This window comes from Myotis davidii, unplaced genomic scaffold, assembly GCF_000327345.1.
Source record: "Myotis davidii unplaced genomic scaffold, ASM32734v1 scaffold174, whole genome shotgun sequence".
NCBI lineage: Eukaryota > Metazoa > Chordata > Mammalia > Chiroptera > Vespertilionidae > Myotis > Myotis davidii.
Window position 1 is genome coordinate 5,316,168 of NW_006289087.1, and position 27,622 is coordinate 5,343,789.

At 45.9% G+C, this 27,622-nt stretch overlaps 1 protein-coding gene across 6 annotated transcripts in view; it reads left to right on the plus strand.

Moving 5' to 3' along the window:
- The first annotated feature begins 11,561 nt into the window (after positions 1–11,561).
- The window catches only part of ESRRG (estrogen related receptor gamma), a 458,818-nt gene continuing 442,757 nt past the window's right edge, over positions 11,562–27,622 (plus strand). For all 6 annotated transcript variants that reach the window (XM_015562376.1, XM_006761285.2, XM_006761286.2 and 3 more), the window contains exon 1: positions 11,562–11,907. Coding sequence is in view for 1 of the 6 variants with exons in the window: in XM_006761284.2 (XP_006761347.1) it covers positions 11,906–11,907 (2 nt within the window). In the remaining 5 variants the exon portion in view is untranslated. The remainder of the gene's footprint in view (positions 11,908–27,622) is intronic.

Here is a 27,622-nt window from a genome sequence, read left to right on the forward strand (position 1 = left end):
GACGTAAATGAAGAACTCCAAAGGAATATTACTGCTATTTGAATACATTTCACTGTGAAAAGACAGGACATTATTGTACATAAACATGGAAGATATTTGTGCTTTTGATGCTCTTGGGGGCTACTCGTCTAGTGTAGCCCCCAAGCAATCATTTTCTTATTCGATTTGTTTCTCTTCCTGTCCCCAAAGCTCCTTCCAAAAGTGGTTAAAGCTCCCAAATAAAAGATAACTTCTGTAATGAAGAAGATGATCTCTCTCCCCAACACCGCTCCCCACCAAAAATGTAATTGTGAGTTGCAGAATTATGTCCAGAGAGTGTAGAAATATTTATATTAACTTGTAAATATAAGATAATATTTCAGCTTGATTATTTAGAGTCTGATAAAAATATAGATAGATAGATGATAGATGGATAGATAGATAATAGATAGATAGATAATAGATAGATAGATAGATAGATAGATAGAGCCAAAAGAAGTTGCAGAACATTACAGAGGTCTCACTTATCCATCATCTAGATTCCCACCATAGGCTTATATAACAACAGCCTGTGATCAAAACCAAAGATATTTATATGGGAAGAGTTAAACAGACTCCAGAAGGAAAACTAAAGACCCAAGTATGAGGAGTAATGTGGAATTAAAGGGAACTTTTAGAAAGAAAGATAAAAACCAAGAGTCAGTGGTCTTCCCAGAGCCCTGATGGAGGGGAAGGCATGGGCATCTGTTTGTTAGAAGAGAGAAGACAGTTCACAGGCCCAATGTGGAATGAAGGTATTCAAGGCTGGGTCCAGAAAGACACCTTTCTTCCGTTTCTCAGTGACCTAGAAGGATGTAAGAGCCATCGTTAGGTTTACACGGGAGGTGCTGAAAAGCAAAAGGGGTGGTTCCAATGTGTGCTGTACACAAGAGCTGATCAAATTGAATGGACTTGCACTCAGATCTTCTAATCCTAACTTGTCTATTTCATGTGGTGGTGCTCCCGGGGGTGTCAGCCGTCTATGTGAGGTGTGTGGGCCACCTGCCCCAGGACCAAACAAGGTGGGTGGGGACAATGGTGCTACACAGTAGGGAAGTGTATGGGGAGAGAAAAGGGTGGAAACAATGTGAAGGGCTCAGCCCTGAGAGGAGGAAATCCTAATCCTTTTGGCAAACGGTAAAGCGAAATCCGTTTTCCCAGACGAACATGTTGTGTGTGCCAACAGCCAGGGGCCATCCTTCCTTCTAACCTCAGTGAGGGTTCCTTCTTAAAGCAGCCCAGGTTGGATGTTACTGCAGCCAACCAGTCACAACCAACTTGTACGAAAAGCAAAAACGCACTCAGCATTCCAGGATGACAAAAGAACCTGAACTTTGTCTTCACTTCTATCCCTTTCTTTAGTCTAGAGGGAAGCACCGATTCAATTGATAAATAATTTCTAAATTCCTCCGTTCTCCTTAGAATCACAAAGAGCTGGAGAAAAGTGGCATTTCTGGCTTTGATGCCCATTAGGCGATTTTTACATTCTGACCTTGTTTATTTATTTTCAGACACCATGTGCAGAACTGTGGACTCAGTCAATAATATAATCCAATCATCAATAAGACACAAACTTCTTGTTTATTAATACATGATTAAAAATGTATATGATAAAGATATCGACTGGAACTAAGCGTGTGGTTGACAAGAACAATTATGTGCACCCAGCAGAAGTCAATAGTCTGTTTAAAAGTCACAATACAGCCTTTTCTTTTTCAATTTAAAGTCCACCAATGGGACTGGTTATCTTTTATTTTATATCTGAGCTTACTTTTGTAACTTTAATTCATTGAAGAAACATTGGTTGTAAGCTCCCTGGATTGGTACCCACAGAAAAATCATTGCCTACCAGGGGCCACACTTATTGGCGAGTATGGAAATCTGCAGTTTCCAGCCAAGTTCACGTTTTCCTGCCCAATACTGGTTCCTAAGGTTTTAGCCCTTTGGGTTCTATTCCTGTAAATTGTAATGATCTGTATTCAATTGTCTGTTTCTCTAATTTTGGGGAGGGCAGCAGCTTGTACTGTGACCCTACTTCTCCGACAGATTCAGGCAGAGTTGATGGTTCTGTTTTTCCAGCTTTTTACTGTTGGTCAGACCCAGGGCTGATTTCTGAGCTCCTTACATTCTGGACAGCGATGGTTGGCTTGGACCACTCATATAAACTAGCTCATGCTTCTTAGAAATGAGTATAAATACATGTCCACAGAATTAAGTGCTGACTTAATAAAACTTCTGCCGGCTTTTTTTTACTGGAATCTGAATCAAGGGTAACCCAGGGTGATAGTCTGTTTTATCTTTGCTGGCCTTTGTATTTCATATTTCAGTGATATGATGACCTGTAACAAAGCAGAGGTCTTTGAGAAAAAAACTAGAATTATTGTGTAAACATAATCAAGAGATGAGCAATTAAAGAATTCCCTCAGATTCCCCCCCACCCCAATACACACACACACACACACACACACACACACACACACACACACACATATCCTGAAGTCTACTGACACCATTAATACATCTGAAAATGTTCACTATCAAAAGCCAATGGACATAGACACTGTGGCGGTGGGGGCTTGCCCAGGATGGAAATGGCTGGGGGCGGGGGATCAATTGGGGGAAAGGGAGACATATGTAACACTTTAGACAATAAAATAAATAAATAAAAATAAATAAAGAAAGAAAAAAAATTTAAAAAGCCAATCTGGGGTGTTGGGCACACGGTGGGCACACAGAAACCCATGCCTGAAACATATATGTTCATGTTGACCAATGTCACCCCAATCAATTTAATAAATACTAATCCAATCTGAAGTCAAGTTAATTTTTTTTTAGCTTAAAGATAAAGTAACCCATATTAAGCAGTAGCTTCTGATTTTAAAATGTTAAAAGATATACCAATATCCAGGCAGGTGCAGTGTTTTCTCCATCTTTTCTAAGCTCTGCTGAAGCCTCCACTAGATATTTTTGCTTCCTATCTCTGCTCTCTAATACATCTTGCCAGAAATAATTCATTTGGATTGCAGACCTATATGCCATCTCTTCTGCACTTACGTAATACTGCAAGTAAGACATGCACTTTTTAAAAAATATATTTTTACTCAGAGAGGAAGAGAGAGGGAGAGAGAGACAGAAACATCAATGATGAAAGAGAATCATTGATCGGCTGCCTCCTGCATGCCCCCTACTGGGGCTCGAGCTCACAACCTGGACATGTGCCCTGACCAGGAATGAAACCCTGACCTCCTAATGCATAGGTTGACGCTCAACCACTGAGCCACACTGGCCAGGCAAGATATGCACTTTTAAAAATAAATATTTTTCTTTGGTTTGCACAAATTCATCAACATTCTTGTTTGTTCCTCTTGTCCAGGGCTGGGCAGGGTTGGGGGATGTCCTTTGTAGCCCTTGAGCATGAGTACAATGAACCACAAGATCAATTCTGCACATTGTCTTACACTAAACAACTAAACCAGCCTTAACAATTGGCTGTTCTAATTATCCCTGAAATAATTAATTGAGTGATACAATGCAACTGATTAATTTTTTTCCATCATATCCTACCAAGCAAGTGTTTTTACTTCTCTCTGCATTGTACTGAATTACTGTTTTAAACTTGAAGAGTTAAAAAAACAAACAAACAATGTTGGGGCAGTGGAGTGCAGGGGGAATTTGTTCTGTGATATCTAAATCATCTAGGATTCTACTGGATGGCAGAGTGAAACTTTGGTGAGGTCAGACCAGCGCACTGGTGGTATTTGCAAACATCTGGAAAGAAGACATAAAAATAGATTATTATTTAGGCTCATGCATATTTATGTGTCATTGTGCATGCACATTTGTGCAGTGCTGCATATTAGTTTCTGGTATTTTAGAAAAAAATAGATGGCCCTAATTATTGTCACTTCATTTTTTCCTCTAAATACCTTCTCTGGTGATTAAAAAATAACTACAAAAATGGCAAAAAACAACAACCACCCATAATATCCCTAGTACGATGTCTTTTTTGGTCATCATGATTTCTGATAAAAATTTCTCTCTGTGTGTGTGTGTGTGTGTGTGTGTGTGTGTAAGATTTTTGTTTCAGTTTTGTTTCAGTATAGGTAATATGCCTATAATATACCTGCACTCTGAAAATCTGAGCCTAATTATTCTCAAATAATTCCACAAAAAATCTGAGTGTGAGCAGAAATAAGAGGTGATGTTTTAAAATGTGCTGATGGGCCCTGGCTAGGGTGGCTCAATTGGTAGGAGAGTCACCCCGTACACCAGAAAGTTGCAGATTCAGTTCCTGGTCAGGGCACAAACCTAGGTTTCACTTTGATCCCTGGTTGGGGGACATGTGGGAGGCAACAGATCAGTGTTTATCTCTCTCGCCCCTCCCTTTACCTTCTCTCTAAAAGTCAATGAAAATGTCCTCGGATGAGGATATATATGCTGATGCTAAGTCTCTTGGTTTCTCGAGACTTGTGCTTCCTAGTCACCCTGGTTTGATGACCACAATTTAAATGTAGTTTTCTTAAAAAAAAAAAAAAAAGCCAGGCCTGCCAGCATGGCTCAGTCGTTGAGCATCAACCTATGAGCCAGGAGGTCACAGTTAGATTCCTGGTCAAGGGCATATGCCCGGGTTGTGGGCTCGATCCCCAGTAGAGGGCATGCAGGAGGCAGTTGATCAATGATTCTCTCTCATCATTGATGTTTCTATCTCTCTCCCCCCTTCCTTCCTCTCTGAAATCAATAAAAATATATATTAAAAAGTAGCCTGGGTGACTGATCAGAACCAAATCAAATGAGAACCTAATTTTGTTTTGTTTTTATTTCAATTTGACATTGTGGTTCCTGCAGTTTACAGACCACTGGGATTCAGGGAGAATCAGACACAGGAAATGGAAGTTAGGCAGGGCTGGTGGCACAGAATCGCTTCTGATACTAGTCACTGGCCTTTGAGCAGCTCATACTGTGGTGTCCAGAGAAGCACACATCTTCTAGAAATTCTCCCGAAGTCTCTGACACCCACTACATGCAAGGTGGCCATGTCTTAGCTCTCTTGTTTAAAAAACACTGTGTCTATCAAATATCAAGAAGTGAGGCCTGAAAACATAAAGAAGAATTTATCGAATAAAAACGTTTCTCTGTTAAGTCACTAAACAAATTAGCAAAACATTGATGATAACACCTCTTTCCAAAATACAGAGTTGAATCGCCAAGGCTCCTTTCTCAGAATAATTCTTTTATTGTATTTTAATCTGTTAATCTGTTCTTATGATTAAAAAGAAAAGATGTAACCAGGGAGGCTGGCACTTCAAACATTCCAGAATCCTCAAGAGAAACAGGTGGCTACAGGCCAATTAGGTGCTGAGGGCCTGAAGGACACAGGAAGATTCATGTATCTTTAAAGTCTATATGGTTCTCCTATAAGCCACTTACCTCTCTCCTTTAAGACAGAAGGGGAAGCAAAGAGGAATGCTCACAGGAACTGATGATATAACACAGTGCAGCTGCTAATGCATATGCATGTGTCATGCAAATGTCCCCAGCAGAAGCACATTCTTCAGGGTAAACCTGCAACCAGATTCAGCCACAAAAGAGTTCCCAAATGAAACTGCTGACTCCTTTTTTCCCCCTTTCTTATCAAAACACCTCAACATACATCTTACCAAGCAAAGTAAATCAAAAGAGCCACCTGGAGTTCCCCACGTCTTGCTTCTCCCTGGATATCCTGTGGGTTGCAGCTTTGCAGATCAGTTTGTGAGCTGGAATAAGTGGCTGTGGTCCGCTAAAATTCAAATAAGGACACAGGGACGGAGATGTGACTTGGGTGGTGCACATACAGTCCAGTGTACAGGTGATGTGTTGTGGAATTGTATACCTGAAACCTGTATAATTGTGTTAACCAGTGTCACCCCAATATGTTCAATAGAAAAGGGGGAGTAAGACGTTTTGGCAATGCTTATGCTAACTTCCCAAAGGCCTTATCTTTGCAAAAGAGAGATTGTATATTACCAAATGATTGTGTGTGTGTGTGTTTTTCCTGCGTAAAGATGCATGTTGATTATACCTTTATCAGACTTTAAAAACGATCTGGGAGAACTCTCAGAGGAATGGTGAGCAATAGAACATGGTTTTCTTTATCTTTTCTATTCTTTTTTTTTAAATTGATTTTTTACAGAGAGGAAGGGAGAGGGATAGAGAGTTAGAAACATCGATGAGAGAGAAACATCGATCAGCTGCCTCCTGCACACTCCCTACTGGGGATGTGCCTGCAACCAAGGCACATGCCCTTGACCAGAATCGAACCTGGGACCCTTGATTCCGCAGGCTGATGCTCTATCCATTGAGCCAAACCAGTTAGGGCATCGATTTTGTAGTTTTAAATTTGGCAGATTCCACGAAAAGTTGATAGGAAAAGTAGATTCAAGCGAAGGACAAAAAGAGAGAGAATAAGAATCAGAAAAAAAAGTGGGAGGAAGTTGGGGAGCAATCTTGTCACATTAAATGTCCCAAAGCATCGGCACAGTTAGAGCATGTAGCTGTGAATTTACTGCGACGCAGGCTTCTCCTGGCAAGGTGCTGCATACTTATTGAAAAGTTCTGTATCCTGGAATGAAAAATGTCAAACAAGAAACTTCCCCTGTTACCTGGAGGGGACGTTAACCGGTGACTTGGGAGTGATTCGCTCCAACTTCTTTATGGCTGGGGGAGGGAGCACCGCTCTGACATTTTTTTATAGGGACGTCTGCTGATGTTAAGCACTTGGGAGCGCCAGGCTGTTGAGATTAGACTCGGAAAGAGGAATGAGTGCGTATCTGGGGGATTCGCCCGCCTGTGTGCGCTGCGGGGAGGAGAAGCAGTCTGGGCACTCTCTTTTGAAGGCGCCACTCCAGCGAAGCACCATCCATTCTGGATGCAGTTACTTAGGCTGAAATAGCGCGGCTGCAGTGCCACCCCTCAGCGTGCTGATCTCGGAATATCTTCCTCCCTGCAGCCGGGACTTGCTTGGCTGCGGGGAAGATCGCTCCAGAGTAGCCCAGACGCCTGTGCAGCCGCCTAGTGAGCTAAATAGTCCCCGGTTTCCCTCGCCCCACAGCTGTGCGCTCCAAGCAGGAGGTGCCATCCCCCAGACCTGGGGCCCTGGGGTGCCTGGCTGAGCCTTGAAGAGCCGGGAGGGGGAAGGCCAAACCCGGACAAGGCGGCCGGTGCCTCCTTCTCTCTTTCCGCCCGGATTCTTGGCCACCGCTTCTGTTCATTCACAGAGAACAGGGTCCATTCAAAGAGCCGGGGCAGCACACTTGAGCTCAGGCCCCGGTCCCTCTGGATAGAAGGGGTTTCGGAGGTCTCCCCTCCCATTCCACCGACTCCCCCGCCCAGGGTCAAGCCACATGAAAGACTGTACTGAGCCTGCCCCTTACAGGAGCTGGTCACTGAGTCTTTTCCTTTGTTGTTTTCCTGGAAGTGAGGCGAGAATACCCATCCTCAGGAGGAGCGAATGGTGGCCGGCACCCCCTCGCGCCCCAGGACACAGGCAATCTGGCGGCTGCTTCAGCCCCTGGCTTCGTGGCTCATATACATATTTTGAGGGGGAGGCCTGGCGGCTGCTGCTTCGCCAGGTCAATGTGTTAATTAAAAGTTGGTCCGAGTTGGTCAGCACGCATTCCCAGATGTGCCGAACAGCATGCAATTAACACGTAAGGCACATCTTTTTGAAGAGACCAGAATGGCAACCACCCTCCCCCCAAAGAAACCCCACCCCGTCCCCGCCCTCGCCCTTGGCATGAAATAGTCACTGCAAAGAAGGGAAAAGTCATTAAGAGACAATTAAATGTGGGCTGCTGATGTGGGGGGGGGGGGATTCCCCGAAATCTATAGATTTCAAAAATAGCAAATTGATTTTTTAGGAGGAAGTGCAGGCACAAGATCTGTGTCCCCGCGTTCCCACCCCATGTATATTAAACAGCCGGTGAGCGGCTGGCCACTCAGTGTGGTGACCAGGAGTGCCGGAGTCCCCGCGCCCCCACTCACCCCCTGCAACGGCTGAGAGCAGGAGGGGGATGGGGATGGGGGCTCAGGCAGCCAGATTGGTTTTGCACCCAGGGATAATTACCGGCCCGCGTCCTGTGTATTTTTAGAAGTGCAGGGGAAGAGAGTGTGTGTGGTGACAGCGCCATTCTAGATAAAATATGCTCATATGAAGAGTAAAAGCAGTGTCCTCAGTGCCAGCGGAGGAGCTGGTCCGATTCCTCTTGCCCTTGCTGCCCCTGCCGGCTCCACCTCCCGCAGTTTCTACCTGAGTCACCCCCTTGCACCGGGTCCTCGGGCCTGCAGGACTCAGTTTGTTTCTAATTGTATTTTAATTCAGGTTGATTCATTTAGTTGGCCACTTCTCAGAGCCAAACCAAGAACCCCATCTGTTAGCGCCTGCATTGTGTTCTCTCTCTCCCCTCTCCCCTCTCCCCTCTCCAACTTCCTCACTTCCCAGAGCTTGCAGAAGCCAGACAGGACTTGGTGCCCAGTTGGGGACTTTGACACCAACATGGGCGATAGAATCAACTTTTGGGTGATCTTCCTAGACTTGTGTCTTTAGATGGTTTAGTTTCAGGCATGACAGGTGATTCCATCCCCAACACCACCTTTCTAACCAACCAATTGAAAGTGCCCTATGGAAAGGGCGTGCCTTATTGATGACACCCAATGAAGCAAATAATGGATTTGGCAGTCTCTTGGCTATTCATCTGGTCCTTCTGGAATCCTGGGTGTGAGGGAGCGATGGATAGTGATGGATGGGGAGAAAAACGAGAGAGAGAGAGAGAGAGAGAGAGAGAGAGAGAGAGAGAGACAGACACACGGGAGGGGGGCGCTAGGTAGAGAAGGGGTAGGCTGCAGGTGCTTAGAAACGCATCAGATTTGTTGAGCATCAGCTTGAAGAAGGCAGGCGGAGCCCTGATTTCAATGTGGGCAGCATCATTGTTAACTAGTGTCCACCGACTCCCCCAGCCCCCTCTGCCTTCCTGCCGCTCCCTTCTTTTCTCCCTTTGGTAGGGTACAGAAGGTGAATAATGAAACCATTCTGCTAATAGTTTATGAGCCATGAGATTGGAAATGTATATGGATAGAACAGAGCACCAGACTAAAACCAGTGGAAAGAAGCGCCAGGCTTGGCGGAGAAAGCTGCTGTGTCCTCTCTCCCAGCCCAGAGCGGAATGGGAAGGGGACGGATGAGATCGCCTGGTGCCTCTCCGCTGTCTAGGGCAGCGGTGGCCCCTCTCCCCCAGCCCCTCCCCCAGCTTGAGGGGCTGGAGCAGGAGGGAGATAGATTGGGGCGCTGGTGAGATAGCGCTCTGGAGATAATCCTTATCCCCAGGATTTTCTCCCAGTGATGGGATCTAAAAAGATCTATCACCCTGGGGCCTCCTCCCCCAGGCAGCAAACAATAGACTTGAACTTCGCTCTGAAGACAGCCAAGGGGATGCTGTGCTTTGTCATTTTGTCCCCATAGGGCCTGTTCCCCCAGTACAAACACCCAGAACCTTTGAGAAACACTGCAAGCACAGATTTGACACACACACTGGGCCGGCAAGCAGGTTTACACCCTCTTTCTTTTGGGGGTGACTGTCATTGCAAAGCCTGAGCTCCAGGGGTGGGAAGAGGGACACCTGAGAGATGGGGGGGCTGGGGGGAGAGGTGTGGGTGAGTGAAAGGTGAGACACTGCCCTGGACCCACTCTTCCAGCCCACAGAGGGGCCACGAAGACAGAGTAAATCCTCAAAGCGAGCTGACACAGTGGCCCCAAGCCAATGGCCCGGGAGAGGCCACCCCACAGCTGGCCCTGCATCTGGGAGAGGGCCAGGCGGGCTGGGTGGGAGGCACTGGCTCAGAGCTCCCCAGCAGGGACCGCAGGGGAGAGGGAAGGCCAGGCAGGTATGTAGCACAGGGAGCGCCCGCCTTGGAGCTGCTCTGGGCTGGTGTAGGGGGCACCCCGCGGGGTACAGGTCCCTGGGAAGCAAGGGAAGCCTCACTGTTTGCCAACCTGAGTGCTGGGGGGTGGGGGGCTGCCAAGGATGTGTGCCTGCCAGCTGGAGCCAGTGGCGCCTGGGGCGGTGGGCTCAGCCCGCAGGGAGTCCTCTCTGCTGCTGTCCCCCTCCCTGCCCGGCTGGCACCTCTGCCTTTTTGTCTCCTTCCAGACTTGGCTGGATTCTGGGGACAACAAATAACTTTTCCATGTCCAGGGGTAACTGATAGGAAGTAGTAGAGGACGTGCCTGTGCAGAGTAACGCCCCGCACCCCAGCTTCACAGGGGAGTCTCTTTGATTTTCTCTGGGTGTGGGGAGGCGAGGTATTTGATATTTCATTTATGGAGGGGCCGGTGGTGTTGGGCCAGGGTAAGCAGTGGTTCTCGGGCTCCCCCCCCTCCTCAACTAGGGCTGCGTTTAGGCCCCTAAGCCCCCTCCCAGGCCTGGCACGGGGTATGGAGCCTTTCAGGAGAGCAGTGCAGCCCCTCACCTGCTGACCCTCACCTGCTGACCCTCACCCACAGCCTCCCCCCACCTGCTGACCCTCACCTGCTGACCCTCACCTGCAGCCTCCTCCTACCTGCAACCCCTCACTTGCCAGGCCCTAAATCTCTCCAACCCCCACACCCACCCGACTCTTAATTCTGTTGCCCTTGGTTCCAGCGAGGCAGCAGGATAAATCCAGTGAAGTGAACTCCCAAGGTGGGGAGCTGGGAGTGGGCACAGTGTCTGTGTTGTGGGGGGTGGGGATGGGGGTGGGGTTGGCGGTAGTTTTTGAGAAAGCCCCTCGAATGGACATGAAAGCTGAGCTAACCCAATTCTCACCCTGGCTCTGGTTCAAGGCGAGAGGGAGGGTGAACAGTGAGTGGTGTTCAGGACTCAGGGTCAGATAGACCCTACCTGGAGGACAGCAGGGGTGTGTGAGGGGGGAGGAGGAGGGAGGGTTGGCCCTGGGGGGCTGGTGAGGAGGTCCCAGGGCACCAAATGGCAGGACGCTCTCCAGGCAAAGGGAGAGCTGGTGGCCCCTTGGCTAGTGGGGCCACCCTGATGTGCGCCCTCGCTCTCCAGGCCAGGTAGGGCCCCAGATCCAAATCCAGTTGCTGATAGGGGCATTTGCCGGCCCTGGAGGGTTGCTGTTGCCCCTGGGAAAGGACCCCCGCACTCGGGAACTCCCTGGAACCTTCTGTCCTCCCATTAACACAGGGCTACCTCCATTCCCATCCTGGATGTTGAAGAAAACCCCAAATCCTGGCAGTTGCCCACTTCCCCTTGGTTGCTGGCTCCCGGAATCACAAGGGAAAGCCGGCTGCGTGCCCCCCTCTGCCTCCTCGCGCCTGCAGCCCAGCCTCGGAGCCCGCAGCTCTCCTGGGTCTTCGCCCCTCCTGCCTGCTGCCGGCAGTGCCTGCGCCTGGGGGTGGCAGTGGGGCGGAGAGGAGCCCAGGGACATGGATGGGGAGGGTCCAGGTGCAGAGTGCCACCCCCTGCAAAACAGAACTAAACTGTAAACCCTTATACAGTGACATCCCACCCCTCTGGGTTGGTCCCTTCCCAAACCCTGCTGGGAGAGCTGCGGACGGTGGTGGTAGGGTGGACCAGAAAAGGGGATCCCGCGCACATGCATGCCCTCTCCTCTCATTTGTTAGTTGATTCCGCCTAAAAGTTGGCTATTTATAGGCTACAGGCAGCCGCCAGAGTCCGAGAGGCCGCTGGAGTCTCCGCGCCGCTTCCCGGTGAGAAGTGAGAGCCGTCCTGGTCCCCACGGGCCCCTTGGTGCGTCTGGACAGTGTCCTGCGACTGACTTGGTTTTGTTTCTGCCCACACACTGCGGGCAGCCCGGGAGAAGATCGCGGGGAGCCCGGAAAGGACCCACCAGTCCGACCATGTGAGTCCGTACTGACCCCTCTCCCCTCTCCCCTCCGCTCCGCCCACGCGGGCTGGTGGACACTGGGGAGGCGCAGCCACCCCGCGGCCATCCACCTCCCCCAGGCTGGCCTCGACCTGTCCCTCTGCCCCTCTAACCCACTGACCTCCAGCTCCTTCCTTTTCCCTCCCTCTTCGATCTCTCCCTTTGTGTTCTCTATTTCCGTGCGCCTGAAACCCTCCTGCTCTCAACTTGCAGTGGAGTTTGCATCTGGTCACAGAAAGAGACTAGACGCATTTACGTAGGAGGCGGGTGGGCCCGGGCTTGTGTGTTTCCGAAAGAAAACTGTGCGGGGCTGGGGGCTGGGGGCAGGGATGGCGGGGGTCTGGAGTCTGGCCCTGAGCTGGGAGAGGGCGCGGGCGCATTTGCACAGAGATCTTTCCTTCTGCCCTCGCCCCATCTACCGGCGGGGAAGGCAGGGCTGGAAGCCTCGCCATCTGGGGCCAGCCCTCGGCGGCATCTCCATCAGAAGCTCAGCTCCGCCCTGGGTAGAGAGGAGAGGGAGATGCAGGCGTGGGCTGAAGCTGGCCGGGAAAGAGGGCCAGGTTCCTAAATTTGCGCCTTTTCCCCGGAGCCGCTTCGGGGGCAGGACGCGCTTGCGAGGTGGCAAAGGCGTGAGAGAATCCCGGCGGTCCGTGGGCCTTGACCTTGGCCTCCTTTTCTGAGTGGCAGAACCTTAGATGGCACTGCTGTGTTTTGGCACCGAGACCTCAAGGCGGCGGGCAGCAGGGCAGACTATAGGCAGGTTCCGGAACTGAGCGAGGGGTGCGCTCTGGTGTGCGCGTCTGTGGAGTGCATGCGAAAGGGCTGTGCGCGCCCTTCTGTGGGCGGCCAGGCAGGCATTTTCGCGGGGTCTGAGAGGCGTGCAAGGTGGTTCAAACCACCCTTTCCCCCCAGAGTGGAGGCAGGATATTTGGGAAGGGATCAGAGAAGACTGCAATTGAAAATAACCAGGGACTTGGAAGCGTTTTGGCAGAAGATCAGAGCCCCAAGGTGGAGGTATAGAACTGCGATCTCTGGCGCGTGCGCGGGCCCTGTACCATCCCCAGATTAACTTCTTACCCGCCACCAGTGTCTCTTCTCATAGTGGATGTCGCAGTTGGAATCCCCCTGCAGCCCCATTCCCCAAGCGCCCAATCTGCCGCTGTGGGTAGACTGATGGGGAGGGAAGACCCAGCACTGGTCGGTCTCAGTGCCCCAGAGAGGGGGGCCTTCCTTTCTGGGGTGTGAGCACCTCCTTCCAGTCATAGCATCCGGGTTGGGGTCTGCTTCACTCCGGAGCTCACACTACTGGGAGAGTCTGGTTCTGATGGGATGGGGCCGCCCCTACCTGGCCCAGAGCTGTCCAGATTCTCATCCCCATGGCGCCAAAGGGCTTTCACACATTCAGCTGCCAAGTTCAAAGCAGAAGCAAGTTCCTGCTCCCATCCCTGGGCTGCACGCGGGGTTATGAGCAGATGTTGGTCTTAGTTCAGCTTTATAGCCCCAAACAGGAGGCAGGGATCCAGGAATGTCAGAACTCCCTCCCCCACCCCTGTTCCCTGACAGTAAATGCCTCTCAGCTCTCTTGTCAGGTGTTAGTCTGAGCATGTAGTCTTTTAGTAAATCCCAAGAGGAAGAAAAGGAAGGAAGGAGAGAAGGAGTAAAAAAAAAAAAGATGTAAGTTAAGAGGAAACGAGAGAAAAGATGGTAAATGAGGTAAAAGGAAAGGTTGGTAAAAAAACAAACAAACAAACAAAGAAAAAAAACAGAAAGACCTCTAGCTAACTGTTTTTCCTCCTTGTCCCCCTTGAGAGGAAAATGGTGTTTTCGGAGCCATGGAGTTTGCCCAAGAACAAAGCCTTCCCCAAGTTCTCTGGCCATGGCGGGTAGTGGATGCCTGTTGGGGCACATGAACTAACTTGCTTCTCAGATCCCCAGTTCCAGACCCCCAGCCACATGCAAACACCTGTTACCCCGCCCCCCTTCCACCCCAGGCTTCACTCAGGAGCTGGTCAAAGACCCCAGAAGGCCCAGGGCCCCCTCTGCACCCCCTGCAAGAGATTCTGTTCAGCCCAGCATCGGGCTGGGAGGTGGGTGCAGGGAGCCAGGCTGGGCACTTGGTGCTCCCTTAGGTGGCTCTGCTTTTAGGTATCTGCTCCTCTCTGGTGGGATCTTAGAACTTGGGAGCTTCCTGGGCTCAGTGAAGGCAAATGCACTTGCCTGAAGCTCTGGGTAGCTCTCCACACCTCTGCTGCTCCCCACCCTGCTGTGCTCCGCCCCAACCCTTCTGGTCCTCCCTCCTGCCAGCAGGTTCTTTCTGTTCTGTCCTTAGTGTCCTACTGCTGTGGCCTCCGGACACTCTGGGGCTTTACCTGCAGGTGGGATTCTCGGTGGGAGGACCTTGCAGTCCCTTCCTCAGTGTGAGTAAAGATGACATCCCACCATCCAGACAAAACTAGGGAACTCACTTGGTGTGTATGGAAGGAGAAGAGGACAGAGAAAGGGGGCCTGTTTGTTTCCAAATGAACTAGTGCAAGGGAGAGAAACTCCCCACTCTCTCCAAAATAGCTTCTGTTTTCAAGACACTCAGGCAAGTGGCAGGACACGGGACTGTCCTTTTACAAATCCTTCAGGCCTGTGACTGTCTAGAAGCCCCGAGAAGAGGGGATGAGAGGTATCCAGTGCAGGAGGGTTGGGCAGAAGCGGCCACCTGTGCCATCTGTGAGTGGGCCCTGCTCTTCTTTGATGCTATAAACTTAATGAGGTTATGGCTGTAAACAGGGGTCACCGTTTTAGGAAGAATCAGCATAAACTCCTGACCGGCCCTAAGTCGTGCTTTTCGTTTTGAGCTGCTTTGTCACCAGGGATGGGGTGATCAGCTTGAACCACCCCAGACCAAGAGAGGTGCATGAGCGAGTCCCTGTCTTCTCAAGCCTCACCTCCACCCCCTAGGCCCCATGCTGTCCTCTCTGCAGTGTGGCTGGGCCATCGGGGGACTAAGATGGCATGAGAAGCAACCCCGTCACCCCTCGCCCTTTCCCCAGCTGGACGTCTAGCTTGGAAAAGAATTGCTCTGCTGGGGTGCGTGGAGGGAAAAGACAACGGCCATTTTTCTGAAAGCTGGAGCAGTTGCCCTCCATACCCCCTCAGTCTTCCAGCTGTGGGCTGATTCCTAAGCTGCGTGTCCTTATAGAGACTTCCCTTCCTGAGAAGTGAGAGCTTGAAGGAGCTGAGTACAGTCTCCTTCCAGGATCTCATTTCATGATTAAGTTTATAGCATATCTGGGCAAAGAGCTGAGGCCTGAAAGGGAGGAATGAGGGAGAACCCAGAAAAGAACAGTGACTCTGTTAGACAAGGAATGCCCACGGTTTCCTTATATGTCTCACCGATGAAACTCCATTTTTCCCTAAAGAGAAGTGATAGAGTCCTCAGCTTCTGTGAGTATTTTCACGCATGTTCAGATGTATACACTGGGCCGGGCATCTTTCGAACCTGGCCATTGAATACAGGTGCTACCTGCTAAGTCTTCTGTGCATGCTTCTACCTGACTTGACTGACTTGAAACACTGCACAAGCATTTATTTTCATCAAGTTCTTGTTCACCTTCAACAGGTTGGTTTCAGTATTTCTCAAGTTTCCTTACAATAACAGGGCACGAGCCAGATAGGGCAGCCTCATGGGACAGGATTATTTGCTCTGCAATTCTCCAGGTAGTTCTAGCTAAAACCACCCCTGCTTTCTCCTAACCGAGACACATACCTGAGACGAAAGTGAGTGTCATTTTTTTAAACCGGAATTATTCAAATATTTGATTTTTTTTTCTTTCTGCCTGTTCGGGATAAACTTGGTCATATGAACATTTAAATAGGCACGTCATAAAAGATAAACACGACTTTTTATGTAGAAGTTGTCTTTGAGATTTAGAAAAAGGAGCTCGGGTATGTAATATAATTTCAGGACATTGTATCTTTGAAATTCATCGCCAACTAGATTTATGATCAGAACTTTCCATTACCTTCGGCATGCTTGTATAGGATTAGGTCCTCTGGTGTAACCGAATCTGCCATCAACCGCTTAACAAGTACATGTTCAAATGAGATGTTTCCCAAATGTAAACCGTTTTCAACATTTGCCTTTGTATAACCTGGTTGGAAGGGAATATTGCAGCCCAGAAAAATTAAGTTTGAAGCATAGAGTATATTCTACAGACCCATTTATATAGCCTCTGTTTTATTGTTAACATTTTAGTAGTGACCCATGTATATAATCTCTGTTAAGATTATTGTAATTAAAAAGACATTTATTTTTCAGGAGGAAATATGTCTTTGTTTGGGAGGAGGCTTATTGAATAATTAGTTTTCCTCCAGTGTTCTTTCTTTTTCTTTTTTTAAAAATAGAATTTATTGGGGTGATATTGGTTCACAAAATTATACAGTTTTCAAGTGTACAATAAAACACCATCTGCCCTTGCCAAAACCGGTTTGGCTCACTGGATAGAGCGTCGGCCTGCGGACTGAAAGGTCACAGGTTCGATTCCGGTCAAGGGCATGTACCTTAGTTGCGGGGACAGCCCCAGCAGGAGGCAGCTGATTGATGTTTCTCTCTCATCGATGTTTCTAACTATCTCTCTCCCTTCCTCTCTGTAAAAAATCAATAAAATATATTTAAAAAAAAAACAACAACAACAAAACACCATCTGTCCACTGCATCCTGTGCCCATTGCCCCAAGCAAAGCCTCATTCAGTCCCCATTTGCCCCTCTTTACCTACCTTTAGCCAGCCCCCGCCCCCTTTTCCTCTGGCCGTCCTCACACCATAGTCTGTGTCTATGTGTTATGTATATATGTTTTTTGGCTAATCCCTTTGCCTTTTATCATCCATCCATTCCCCTCCCCTCTGACAGCTATTGGTCTATTCCAAGTCTCCACACCTCTGTTTCATTTTTGTACATCAGTTCATTTTGTTCATCAGTTTATTTTGTTCATTAGATTCCACATGTAAGTGAGATCACATGGTACTTGTCTTCCTCTGACTGGCTTATTCTATCAGATATATCATAGTTTCCTGTTTGCTTATGTAAATGAAGGGACAATTCAAATGACTAATTTATGACAAATCCTATCCCTCCTCTCACAGAGTTATCAATAATCTATTATTTAAAAATAAACATGTACTATCCTTTGGAAGGGAGAAGGATCTCAAAGTGTTCATTCACCAGTGATGCCCATGGTCAGCAAGCCGCGGCTGGTGAGCCACATGCGGCTCTTTGGCCCCTTGAGTGTGGCTCTTCCACAAAATACCACATGTGAGTGCACACATACCATGCGATTAAAACTTGGTGGCCCATGTGCAGAAGTTGGTATTTTGTGGAAGAGCCGGTATTAACCTTGATCTCGAGAAGTCCTAGGTTATCCAGATAAGTTGTCACCCCAGGTGAATGCGATCTTTTATCTCAAGATGACAATAGTTGAGTGTGTGTTTTTAAATTATCACTATCAAATTCATCTACCAAGAAATTTCAAATAGCCTCCCATGTTTAAATAACATTAAGGATCTGCTTTAAACCAACAACAACCAGGAAGATGGAAAGGTTGACAGGGCGTCCCTCACTTAGCCATGTCTAACCCAGCCACACACAGGCCTGTGTGTCAGCTGATATACTTGTAAGGTTCCTGGGAGAAAGATCTTGGAGTCAGGCATAAGAGGAACTAAATCATTGCAAAATATGTTACAAAACAAAAATTAGGAAAGCAGTAAGACTATAAATGGACAGTATTGGATATAAAGGTTTTGCCTGTTCTCTCAAATTGGCTGTTTTGGGGCAATTGACTTATGAATTAAAAAATAACCAAACAATGGTTGAATCAGATCTTCATCTTATTTAATTATTTGGCTGTTGAGTAAGAAGGCTTATGGTGAACACTGATTAGACATCTCTCATTCTGCCCATCAGAAGTCTTGGGCAGATTCTGCATCTGTCATTTTATGGGGTGTACTATTGGGCAACTCCCTCGACACGTTCTAAGTGTCCATGTGCAGACCTCCTGCACAAGCCACATGCACAGCTGTCATCCCAATTTCTGAACAAAGGTTAATTATTATTAATGAGGGTGCTTGATACACAAGAACCTTACTTTTGTAAAGATACAGATGGTAACCAAAGCATTTAGTCCAGAGATTTGCCCACTCCAGAGGGAAGAATCCATTTTTTGAAGGCCTGATACCAAGCAGATGAAATACTGTAACACTCGGTGTGTAGTGGCCAGTGTCGCAGAGCTTGGCCCTCTCTACGATTTGGCCAATACTGTGTCATGAGTTGGAGCCAAATGTTCTGTGGAACAGATCACATGACTAATTGGCGTGGATGAGCCCAGCACAATGGGTCCACCCCTGGTTTCCATGTTTTTAAATCATCAGCAGAAACCCTTCGTGTGTCGAACTAAAACAGCTGTGAGTTTAATGATTCATTGCAGTGTGTATCAAGTACCTGCTAGGGTTTGGGGCAGAGTTTTACAAATGCTTTCTCATACAAACCTACGATGTGGATAGAGAGGTAGCTAGCTAATGGGTAGGTTAAGAGACCATTTATGAACCCCACAGGGATGGAAAGCGAGGTTAGAGATTACTGCCCTTGACCTCACAAGTAGTGAGGGTGCAGATCCCAGCCTTGAGCCCAAGCTTCTGATATCACATCATGGGCTTCTCTTCTACGATGTCTCTTGATCATCATTTCAGAGAGTGGGTTCCACCTGAACACCTCTATCAGAATCACCTGGGATATGTGTGTACAATGCAGAGTCCTTGGCCCTGCTCTAGAAATACTGAATTCCTAGGACTCATCATGTTAATAGTTCCCTCCAAAGCTTTTTATACACACTAAATTTTAAGCATAGCTGGTCTCAATACTAAAAAAAAAATCTGAAAATACTTGATTAGGTTAATTTGACACGAAGAAAAGATAGACCGAGAAGCATAGGGAGAACAATAAATGCCAATGCACTCTTAATAGTTCTCTTACAAATTGGGGTTTCAGTAAGAGATTCATAGGGGTCGATGCATTTGGGGAAGTTGTCTTATTTGAGGTATTCTGTAGAAGTAACATGTTTTTATCACATAGCTTTATCAAGCATATTCTGTGGGGCCCTACGGCCATGGATGGCCCGCATCTGCAGCCCTGGTATACATGTGGGATGTATTATAAAAAGGGAATCCCACTGCATCCCTACCCCCAGGGTAGGTTTGCTCTGACTTTAAATAACTAGTGTCCGGGCTGTCTTCAGAGGTTGGACTTGGTGTGAACTTGAACATGGAGGGGATCCTGGGTGTGTCTCTGGTTTCTCGGCTGTTAAGGAGGAATAATTGTTTCAGGATCCTCCACACATATGAGGCCATCGGGGCTCATTTGGTGTGCGTTGAACATCTTAGTGGGGGACCCATGTCAGTCCCCCCACATGGAAGGCTATGTATTATCTGAGGGACACGAGTCTTTGGCTAGGTGTTTGTAATATGATTATTTGCTAAAGCATACTTCCTGTCCGTGTATTGCCTACTTTTATGAAGAAGGTTGTGGGGAAAGGGAAGATATAGGCATTTTCAGTGGGCTGGCCAAGTCCAACTACTCCTAAGTTCTTCCTTTGTTCTTCGTCTTTTCTTCAGTGGCTTTCTCTAAACAGAACAAAGTGACTTGGCAACCACACAGATAACTCAGAGGCGTGTGTTCCCCTGATAGATGGATTTAAATAGTTGGGTTGTTGACAGTTATCAAATTACCCAGAGAGCAGCCACATCACCACCTCGATTCCCGCCCTGCGAGTTCTTGAAGAAGCCTCTTCAGAGCTGTTCGTTTTTCTTGGTTATCATAATGTTTAAGAATACGTTGCTTTATTGTTTGTTAAGTACATGCTTTATTCATAAGCAGGTCTTACCACCCATGCTTGCTCAGGGATATACAAAGTGAAATAAAGAAATGTCACAGTACAAGAGTCTTCACCTTTTCATTCTTTGTTAGGAGGTGTCAAATCACTAAGTGTTGGTCTCTTCCATTCAAAGTCTAAATCCAGCTACCTCTGCTCATCTCCTTAAACAATAGGAGTTAAATGCAGTTACTGTCTTCAGGGAGCTTACAACTTTGGCTCAAAGGTAGTCAGGAAGGGTAAGAACATACATTGTTACACCACCAAAGAAATATCTGATAAGTGCTAAATAAGTTAAAAGCACGGAGATGGTGGTTCCATGGGGTTCTTGAATCTGGTCATGAGGAATTAGGAAATACTGAGTACAGGAGATTGCTCTTTAAAAATGGGTAAAGGTGGCCCAGCCAATGTGGCTCAGTGGTTGAGTGTCAACCTATGAACCCAAAGGTCACCAGTTCAATTCCTAATCAGGGCACATGCCTGCGTTTCGGCTTTGAACCCCGGTAGGGGACATGTAGGAGGCAGCCAAATGATGATCCTCTGTCATCAGTGTTTCTGTCTTTCTCCATTCCTCTATCTCTAAAATCAATAAAAACATATTTTTTTAAATGGGTAGAGGTGGAATCAGAGCAGAAAAAAAAAAAGAAATGAACTTAGGGTGTTGTATATAAAGGCAAGAACATGAGTAAAGACACAGAAGTGAGAAGAGAGAAAGCCTTTTTGGGACACAGTAGAAGTATATTTAGGATGGAGAAAAGGGGGGAACCAACAGGAAAGAAGTTAGGACCTAACCATTAGACATGCAGCTCCACAAGGATAGGGACCATATCTCTCTCTGCTCCTCACACCCAGTGCTTAAACACAATCCCTAAAAGGGACAGATATCCACAAAATTCATGGAAAAGGAAACATAACAAGGAAAGAGCGATAAACTTTGCTTGGAGGAGAGTTGGGGTAATGTCACAGAAGAAGAGTCGTCAGCTGTATTGGGTCTTTAAAAACATGTCATCGTTTGGTAGGCTGAAGGAACACATGAGCAGAGACACAAAGGAACAGAGCAGTGTGACATAGCTCCATGTAACCGAAGCTGACTGTGTGATCTGCTTGGGGGAGGGGAATAGTCAAGTGTCAGAAATGAGGCTGGAGAGACTCAGGGACAGAACCACAGAGGGCCTTTTGTGCTCTGCAAAGCAATTTGGACCTTTGCCATGGGAAATCACTGAAGGGTTGTAAAAAGGGAGTGAAATGATCATCAGATTTGCATTTTAGGAAAATCACTCTCCTGGTAGTGTGAAGGATGTCCTTGCTAGGTTCATATCGGAGACAGGGTGACCAGTTAGCTGGCCATCCTACAAGTCTGCATGGGAGGCGATGAGACACAAGCCATGGCAGTCGAGGGGATTTAGTACAGTGGGCAGTCTCAAAGGATAGTTAAGAGATAAAAAATGACTGGCCACGGGACATAAGGTATAAGTAAAAACCAAAGTGGACCACCCTAGTCTCTGGGCACCAAGGGGGGAGAGGGGGAAGGTAAGGGTAAGGGGAGGGAATGATGTGGTCATGAACCCAGTTAGGGAGTCACACGAGTGTGGGTAGATGGCTTGCGGGGGTGCAGGTACCTAAAGCGAGGAGGTCTAATATCTGAGAGCCTCTGTGCTAGAATGATGATTGTCCTCAGAAGTCCTCCCTCACTTTGAGCTGAGAAAGGCCTGTCCATTTGGACTCTTCTAGGTGTCCCTCTGTCTTGGAGACAAGAATGGTCCTTCCTCTGGGTACAGAGAGAGCTCCTCTCCCATGAGGGTCTCCTGACTGCTACAGGAGAGAAGGGTGGGGAGGGTCAGAGAGTCCTTCCTGCTTCTGCCACTTTCACAAACTCCTTCAGCTTAAAATACTAAGTATGGCCAGGGACATATTTTGGGGTAGCATGTCCTGAGTCCTATTAGGATATATGAAGGGATTAAATAAAGACCAGGTTTGGTGGGTGCTTGGGGGAGGCAATGAGGTACAGGGTGAGGCAGTAGAAATAAGTGGGGACTAGACTCTGAAGAACCTCATAAGCCATGTTAAGGAAGTTTCTCTTTCTTTTTAGAGGAATGGAAAGCCAATACAATGAAATAGAGAAGATATGATCAGCATTTTTTTTAAGATTTCATCTTACCTTCTGTGTGAAGAAAGTTTGAGGGTTAGCCTAGTGGATGATGCTAAACTTGTTAGTTCAGGTAAGACATACTGATATGTTGAATTAGAGTTGTGACCATGGAGATGAAATAATTCATATTTCGGATTACATATGGTAGATGAGGGTGACCGAGGCATTAAGGGTGAATGAGGCCTCAGTCCCGTGTTCCTGGATGGTCAAGATAAGAAACACTAGAAGAAAATGAGTTGGAAGAGTGAATGTTGAGGTTCCTTGGGGGAATTTAGGAGCAGTCATTTCACTGTATATTCAGCACATTTCTATTACTTCAAATAGACCAGATTATAATTACTTTTGTGGCTGTGTCTGTTCCCCTTTATTAGAATGTGAGCTTTTCAAAGAAATGGAGCACAATTTATTATTATTTATTAATCTTATTCATTTTTGTATCCCCATGACCTGTGGCTGTAATTTTCACATAATATTTGTCCAGTGTTTGTGAATAAACGATCTTACTGACCCCAAAAGCTCACACAATTTCTCCCTCACCAGTAGGAAGTACAAGGAAACACTGGAAAGGCAAGTTGGGGCACAACTGTAGAGTGTTTTAAGTCCCTGGCTAAGGAGTTACATTATGACACACCGTGTAATTAAACCTTGAGTTTACATTTACTTTCCAATCCAACCTTTGTTTCAAATAATGCTTCTGTTATTTTAAAAACCATTGAATGTTTACTCAAGGGACACTCTCTCCTAAGTAAAGCAAGTCCAACCAAGCTACAGGAAAAGCAGAGATCATACAATAAAGATGAACTCGGCCCTCATGTTGCAGGATTCAATAAAATCAGGATGAATCTACAAGAAAAGCATTGGCAGATTCTAAAGTAATGTAACCTTGCCTATTTCTTTTCTCCCTCTCTTTTATTTATTTTTTGTATGTTTTTATTGATTGTAGAGAGAGGGGGAGAGAGAGGAATAACATAGATGTGAGAAACATTGATTGGCTGTCTCCTGCATGCACTAATGGGGATTGAGCCTATAACTGGGGCATGTGCCCTGACCAGGAATTGAACTGGCAATTCCTCGGTGCATAGGGCGATGCTCAACCACCTGAGCCACACTGGCCAGGGCATCCTTCTCTTTCTTTCTTTTCATCACATATTGGAGGTGAGCATTCAGTCATTAGGGCAGATCTAGTGAGGGATTCAATTATTTGCCTGGTCCATTGCTGGGTTATTTTCACAGCATGGATGTGAAGGAATTCATGTTAAAGGGCTACCACTGTTTCTTGGGGTCAGTATGATAGAACATTATTTTGAATCTGTTGAATTTAGTTCTAACCATACTAACAGCTACTATCTATGGTGGAAAAAAGCTAACACTATAAATGCCCTGTTTGGGATAGAGTGCACTTAACTTTGGCTTGTGCAAGATCTTTTTTGAATTTAGTTTGTGCACAGTAATGAATGTTGCTGGTTTAGTTTCACCTCTCATTGGTTTCTTTGAAATAGATATTTATAAGGCCCTATACCTCTCTTACTCCCACATGAAGTATGCAGATAAATCAAGGCCAGAGTGTGTATTTTTTCCACCTTCATGTGCATTTGTGTGTGTGTGTGTGTGTGTGTAGCAGTTATCTAGGGCCCTGCTATACCATGTAGTACCACTTGATTTTAGAGAGAGAGAGAGAGAGAGAGAGAGAGAGAGAGAGCGCTTCATTCTCTTCCTTTGGAAGATTGTATATTCCCTATCTAATGTGAGCAGAGGGGATAGTGGTTGGCCTGAATGAACCCACAGTTCTTCTTGTAGATCTTAATGATGAGAATTAGAAGTGAGCATCATGTGACTGATGGCCCAATTAGATTGATTTTCGTGACTTCCTGTGGCAAGCAGGACTAATATAGCGACAGGCTCCGAGGCCGAGTCTACACAGCGCAAAGGGTGAATCTGACAGTTGTCCAGGAACTTCAGGCCACAAAGATGGCCATGCTGAATGTAGGCCTTCGAGTTGTCCGTGTTTTATGAAGAAGTTTTGGTAGAGTGGTTAGGAGCCTAGGATGCAGAATCGAGACTGCCTGGGTTCATTTCTTCCTGTGGACACTTACCAGTGGTATAGCCTTGGTTCTGTTTCTCAGTTTCCCCACATTTAAGATGAGGATAGTAATATACTTACCACATATGGCTGTTGGGATTACCAGCATTGATATTGGGAAAATGCTGTGAACAGGGCCTGATGCATAGTAAGCACTAAATCATTTCTAGCTACTATTATTGCATAGGAAATGCCTAAGATGTGGGCTTTACAGAGACGAAGATAGATTTGTGAAAGCAAGGTCAGTGCTACTTTTGGTCAAATGTAAAGAATTTTGAACTTGTTGATGAAGCATTAAATACCTGTTACCTACTTAGCCTTTTAAACTGGCTTATTTTAGAGACTGCTTTCTATAAATATTCTCTAAACGCATCACAAGTATCAAAAATTATTCTAGAGAAGTTGCAGATATCAGTGTTATTGAATGAAGGTTAAAAACCCTCAAGATAATTTAGTTCTGGAAAAGAAAGCCCAGGAAAATTTTCTAGTCTGGACGTGCAAATGGGTTTATTGACAATTAAAATAATATTGCCCAGTCAGGGGTGTGCAGGAGGTGATCAGTGATTCTCTCATCATTGATGTTTCTCTCTCTCCCCTGCTCCTGCTCCCCTTTTTAAAAAAAATAGTAATATCAACCGTTTATTGAGGGCATTTTAAAATATTTTACTTAATTCTTTAATTTCATTTAATTCTTTAATCATTTAATTTTATTTAATCCTCACACGATCCCAAGGAGCATTGTTATCTGTTTCTTTTCTATAACTAAACTGAGGCTGAGAATGGCAGTGGAGCCTTTCAAGGGGCCAGAGCTGTGTAGCACAGAATTAGGATTGGAACCCAGTAACGACAAAGCGCAGAGCCAGTGTTTTTATCGCTATGACATGTTTCTCTCTCTCTTGTGCATAGTAACAGCGATCATCAATATGACATTTAAAACACTTTACATCCCCTGTAAGTTAAAAGTTTTTAAGTCCAAATTATACAGGTAGGAAAATGGAAGCTTAATGAAGTTGATTGATTTGTCCAGAATTATTTGGTTATGGCGTATCCCAGTGATGGCGAACCTTTTGAGCTCGGCGTGTCAGCATTTTGAAAAACCCTTACTTAACTCTAGTGCCGTGTCACATATAGAAAATTTTTGATATTTGCTACCATAGTAAAACAAAGGAATATTTTTGATATTTATTTTATATATTTAAATGCCATTTAACAAAGAAAAATCAACCAAAAAAATGAGTTCGCTCGTCACCTCTGACACGCGTGTCATAGGTTCGCCATCACTGGCATATCCCATCTCTAAGGTACCCAACTTTCTAATTTGTTTGTAACCATCTGGAACTTAGATGTTCTTGTCAATTCCATACTTACCACTGACCCAGTGGGCGGATAGAGGGAGAAACACCATTGGGAAGGAGATTCAAAGAGGGGGCAAGAGGCGAGGATGTGGGGAGAAAGCAGACTGGTAACTCTCCGTTAGAAAATGTCTAACTTCGTTGCCACATTCTCAGTGACATGATGACTGTCTCCTTTTATTTTCTGTTCTTTAATGAGTGATGTCAAAATTATAACAGAGAGCATCTATGTTGGACTTTAATAAGAATATTCTGACAGTATGGGTGTTAAGACACTAAAGGGTTGTGAGAAATTGCTTTACCTGTAAGTTTATAAAATATGGTATTCATTCCACCTATTACCGTGTCATACTGTAAGTGTCATCAGGTTAAAACACTCAGCTTTTGGATAAAATTAGTATAATAGATACTATGGGAGTTAACTCACTTTTTTAAATACATAAGGCAAATCATGGCTTGTTATTAGTTTGGTTTGAATTAGTAGCAAATCATTATACTCGACTTGGGAACTTGCCAATGAGACGACAAGCAGAGTTAGGACCTGCCAGTGATTGCCATTATCCGTGCTGTTGGCTTCATCCGTTCCTCTTAAGATAATTAAGATATTTATATCCATAAAACGGAAAAGTGCCTGTCTTAATCTGTTTTTATCTAGAACACCTACACAGAATCCAGACACTTTAGCAGGCTGAATGTGAGCTCAGGATCTTGGAAAAATACACACATTAATAAACCTTTTCATTCAGTCTTCCCTCCTCTCTGTATCCACTTATACCAGAAATTACCATTGAGAAATAGTCCATGGATTGGACATCTGCCTGCTATAAATTCATTAGTTCATTCATTCATTCATTTCTTCATCCATCCATTTATTCATTTCTTCATTCATTCATCAGATTTACAAGAAGCAGCTGTTAAATATCAGACACTGTGCTGAGTAGTGAATGAAACGTACAAAAGTCTGTGGGCTAATGCAGCATATGTTCTAGTGGAGAGACAGTGAACAGTATAAGGAGGTAAATATATAGCATATAAGGTTATAAGTGCTATGAAAATAAGAAAAGGGGAGGGGTTATGAAATGTTTGGGACGGTGGAAATCAGAACAGCTGGATGGGGAAGGCATCCATGAGAAGAAAGTGACTTTTGACTCCAGACCTGAAGGAAGTGAGGAAGCCAACCCCACGGAAGTCCGGGGGAAGAGCACTCCAGGTGGAGGGAACAGCGAAGTCAGAGCTGCCACGGGAGGAGCACACCTGGCATGCTTGGGCAAGGAGGACAGTGAGGCTGGAGCACAGAGGACAGGACGAAGAGCCCAGGAAATGCAACAGAGAGGTTATGAGGTGGGGGTGATCAGTCTACCTAGTTTCTTTTGAATAGGTTAAGATGTGTATGGTAAAGAATAAGACAGAAAGCCAGGAAAATGTTTTGAAAACTGGAGAGAGTTGAATACCAGTTCGAGGTGTCTGATTTTGATTTGGTAAGGGATGGGGAGGTGCTGAACTTATTTTTTTAGTCACAGCAATAATAGTATCAGAGTCAGGAGTGGCATGCTTTAAATAGAGTTCACCTCAAATGGGCCACTCTGTTTATGAAGATTTTTTATCTATATAAGCACATAAATATGTACATATAAATTTCCACAGCCAAAGGAAAAGGTGGTATTTTATGGCATAAAATTATATATTGTTGGCTCTGGCCCAGCAGTCATAAAAATCTAACTATTTCCAAGCATAACATCTTAAATAATTGTATGCAGGCAATGCGATGGCCTTGTGCATAAGTAGCTAATACTGAATTTTAGGGGAGTTTTAAAAATATATTTCAGCATTAAGTTTGGGCCTAGAGACAGACCATATATCTGATAGGTTACTTCTCCTTGAACTTCCAGTCCCACTGTCTACAATGAAATATTTGTAGATGCATTTAAATGCAACTGTTAAGGAGAACTTGAACCTTTTCCTATGTCTGTTGCTTAATACAACAAACTTTTCAAACTAGGGCCAAGGAGGAAAAAGTGCAATATCTATGCATAAGTTTTAGCTCCCACGTCAAAGGAGATGACTCAAAATCACTCTCTATCAAGGAAGTGCGGGCATTGAATTCAGACATGAGGAGCTGAGTTGTAGTTTGAATGCTGGGTGATGTCACTACTAATAAAAACTGCAACCTAAGCTGTTTTTTTTTTTTTTTAATATATTT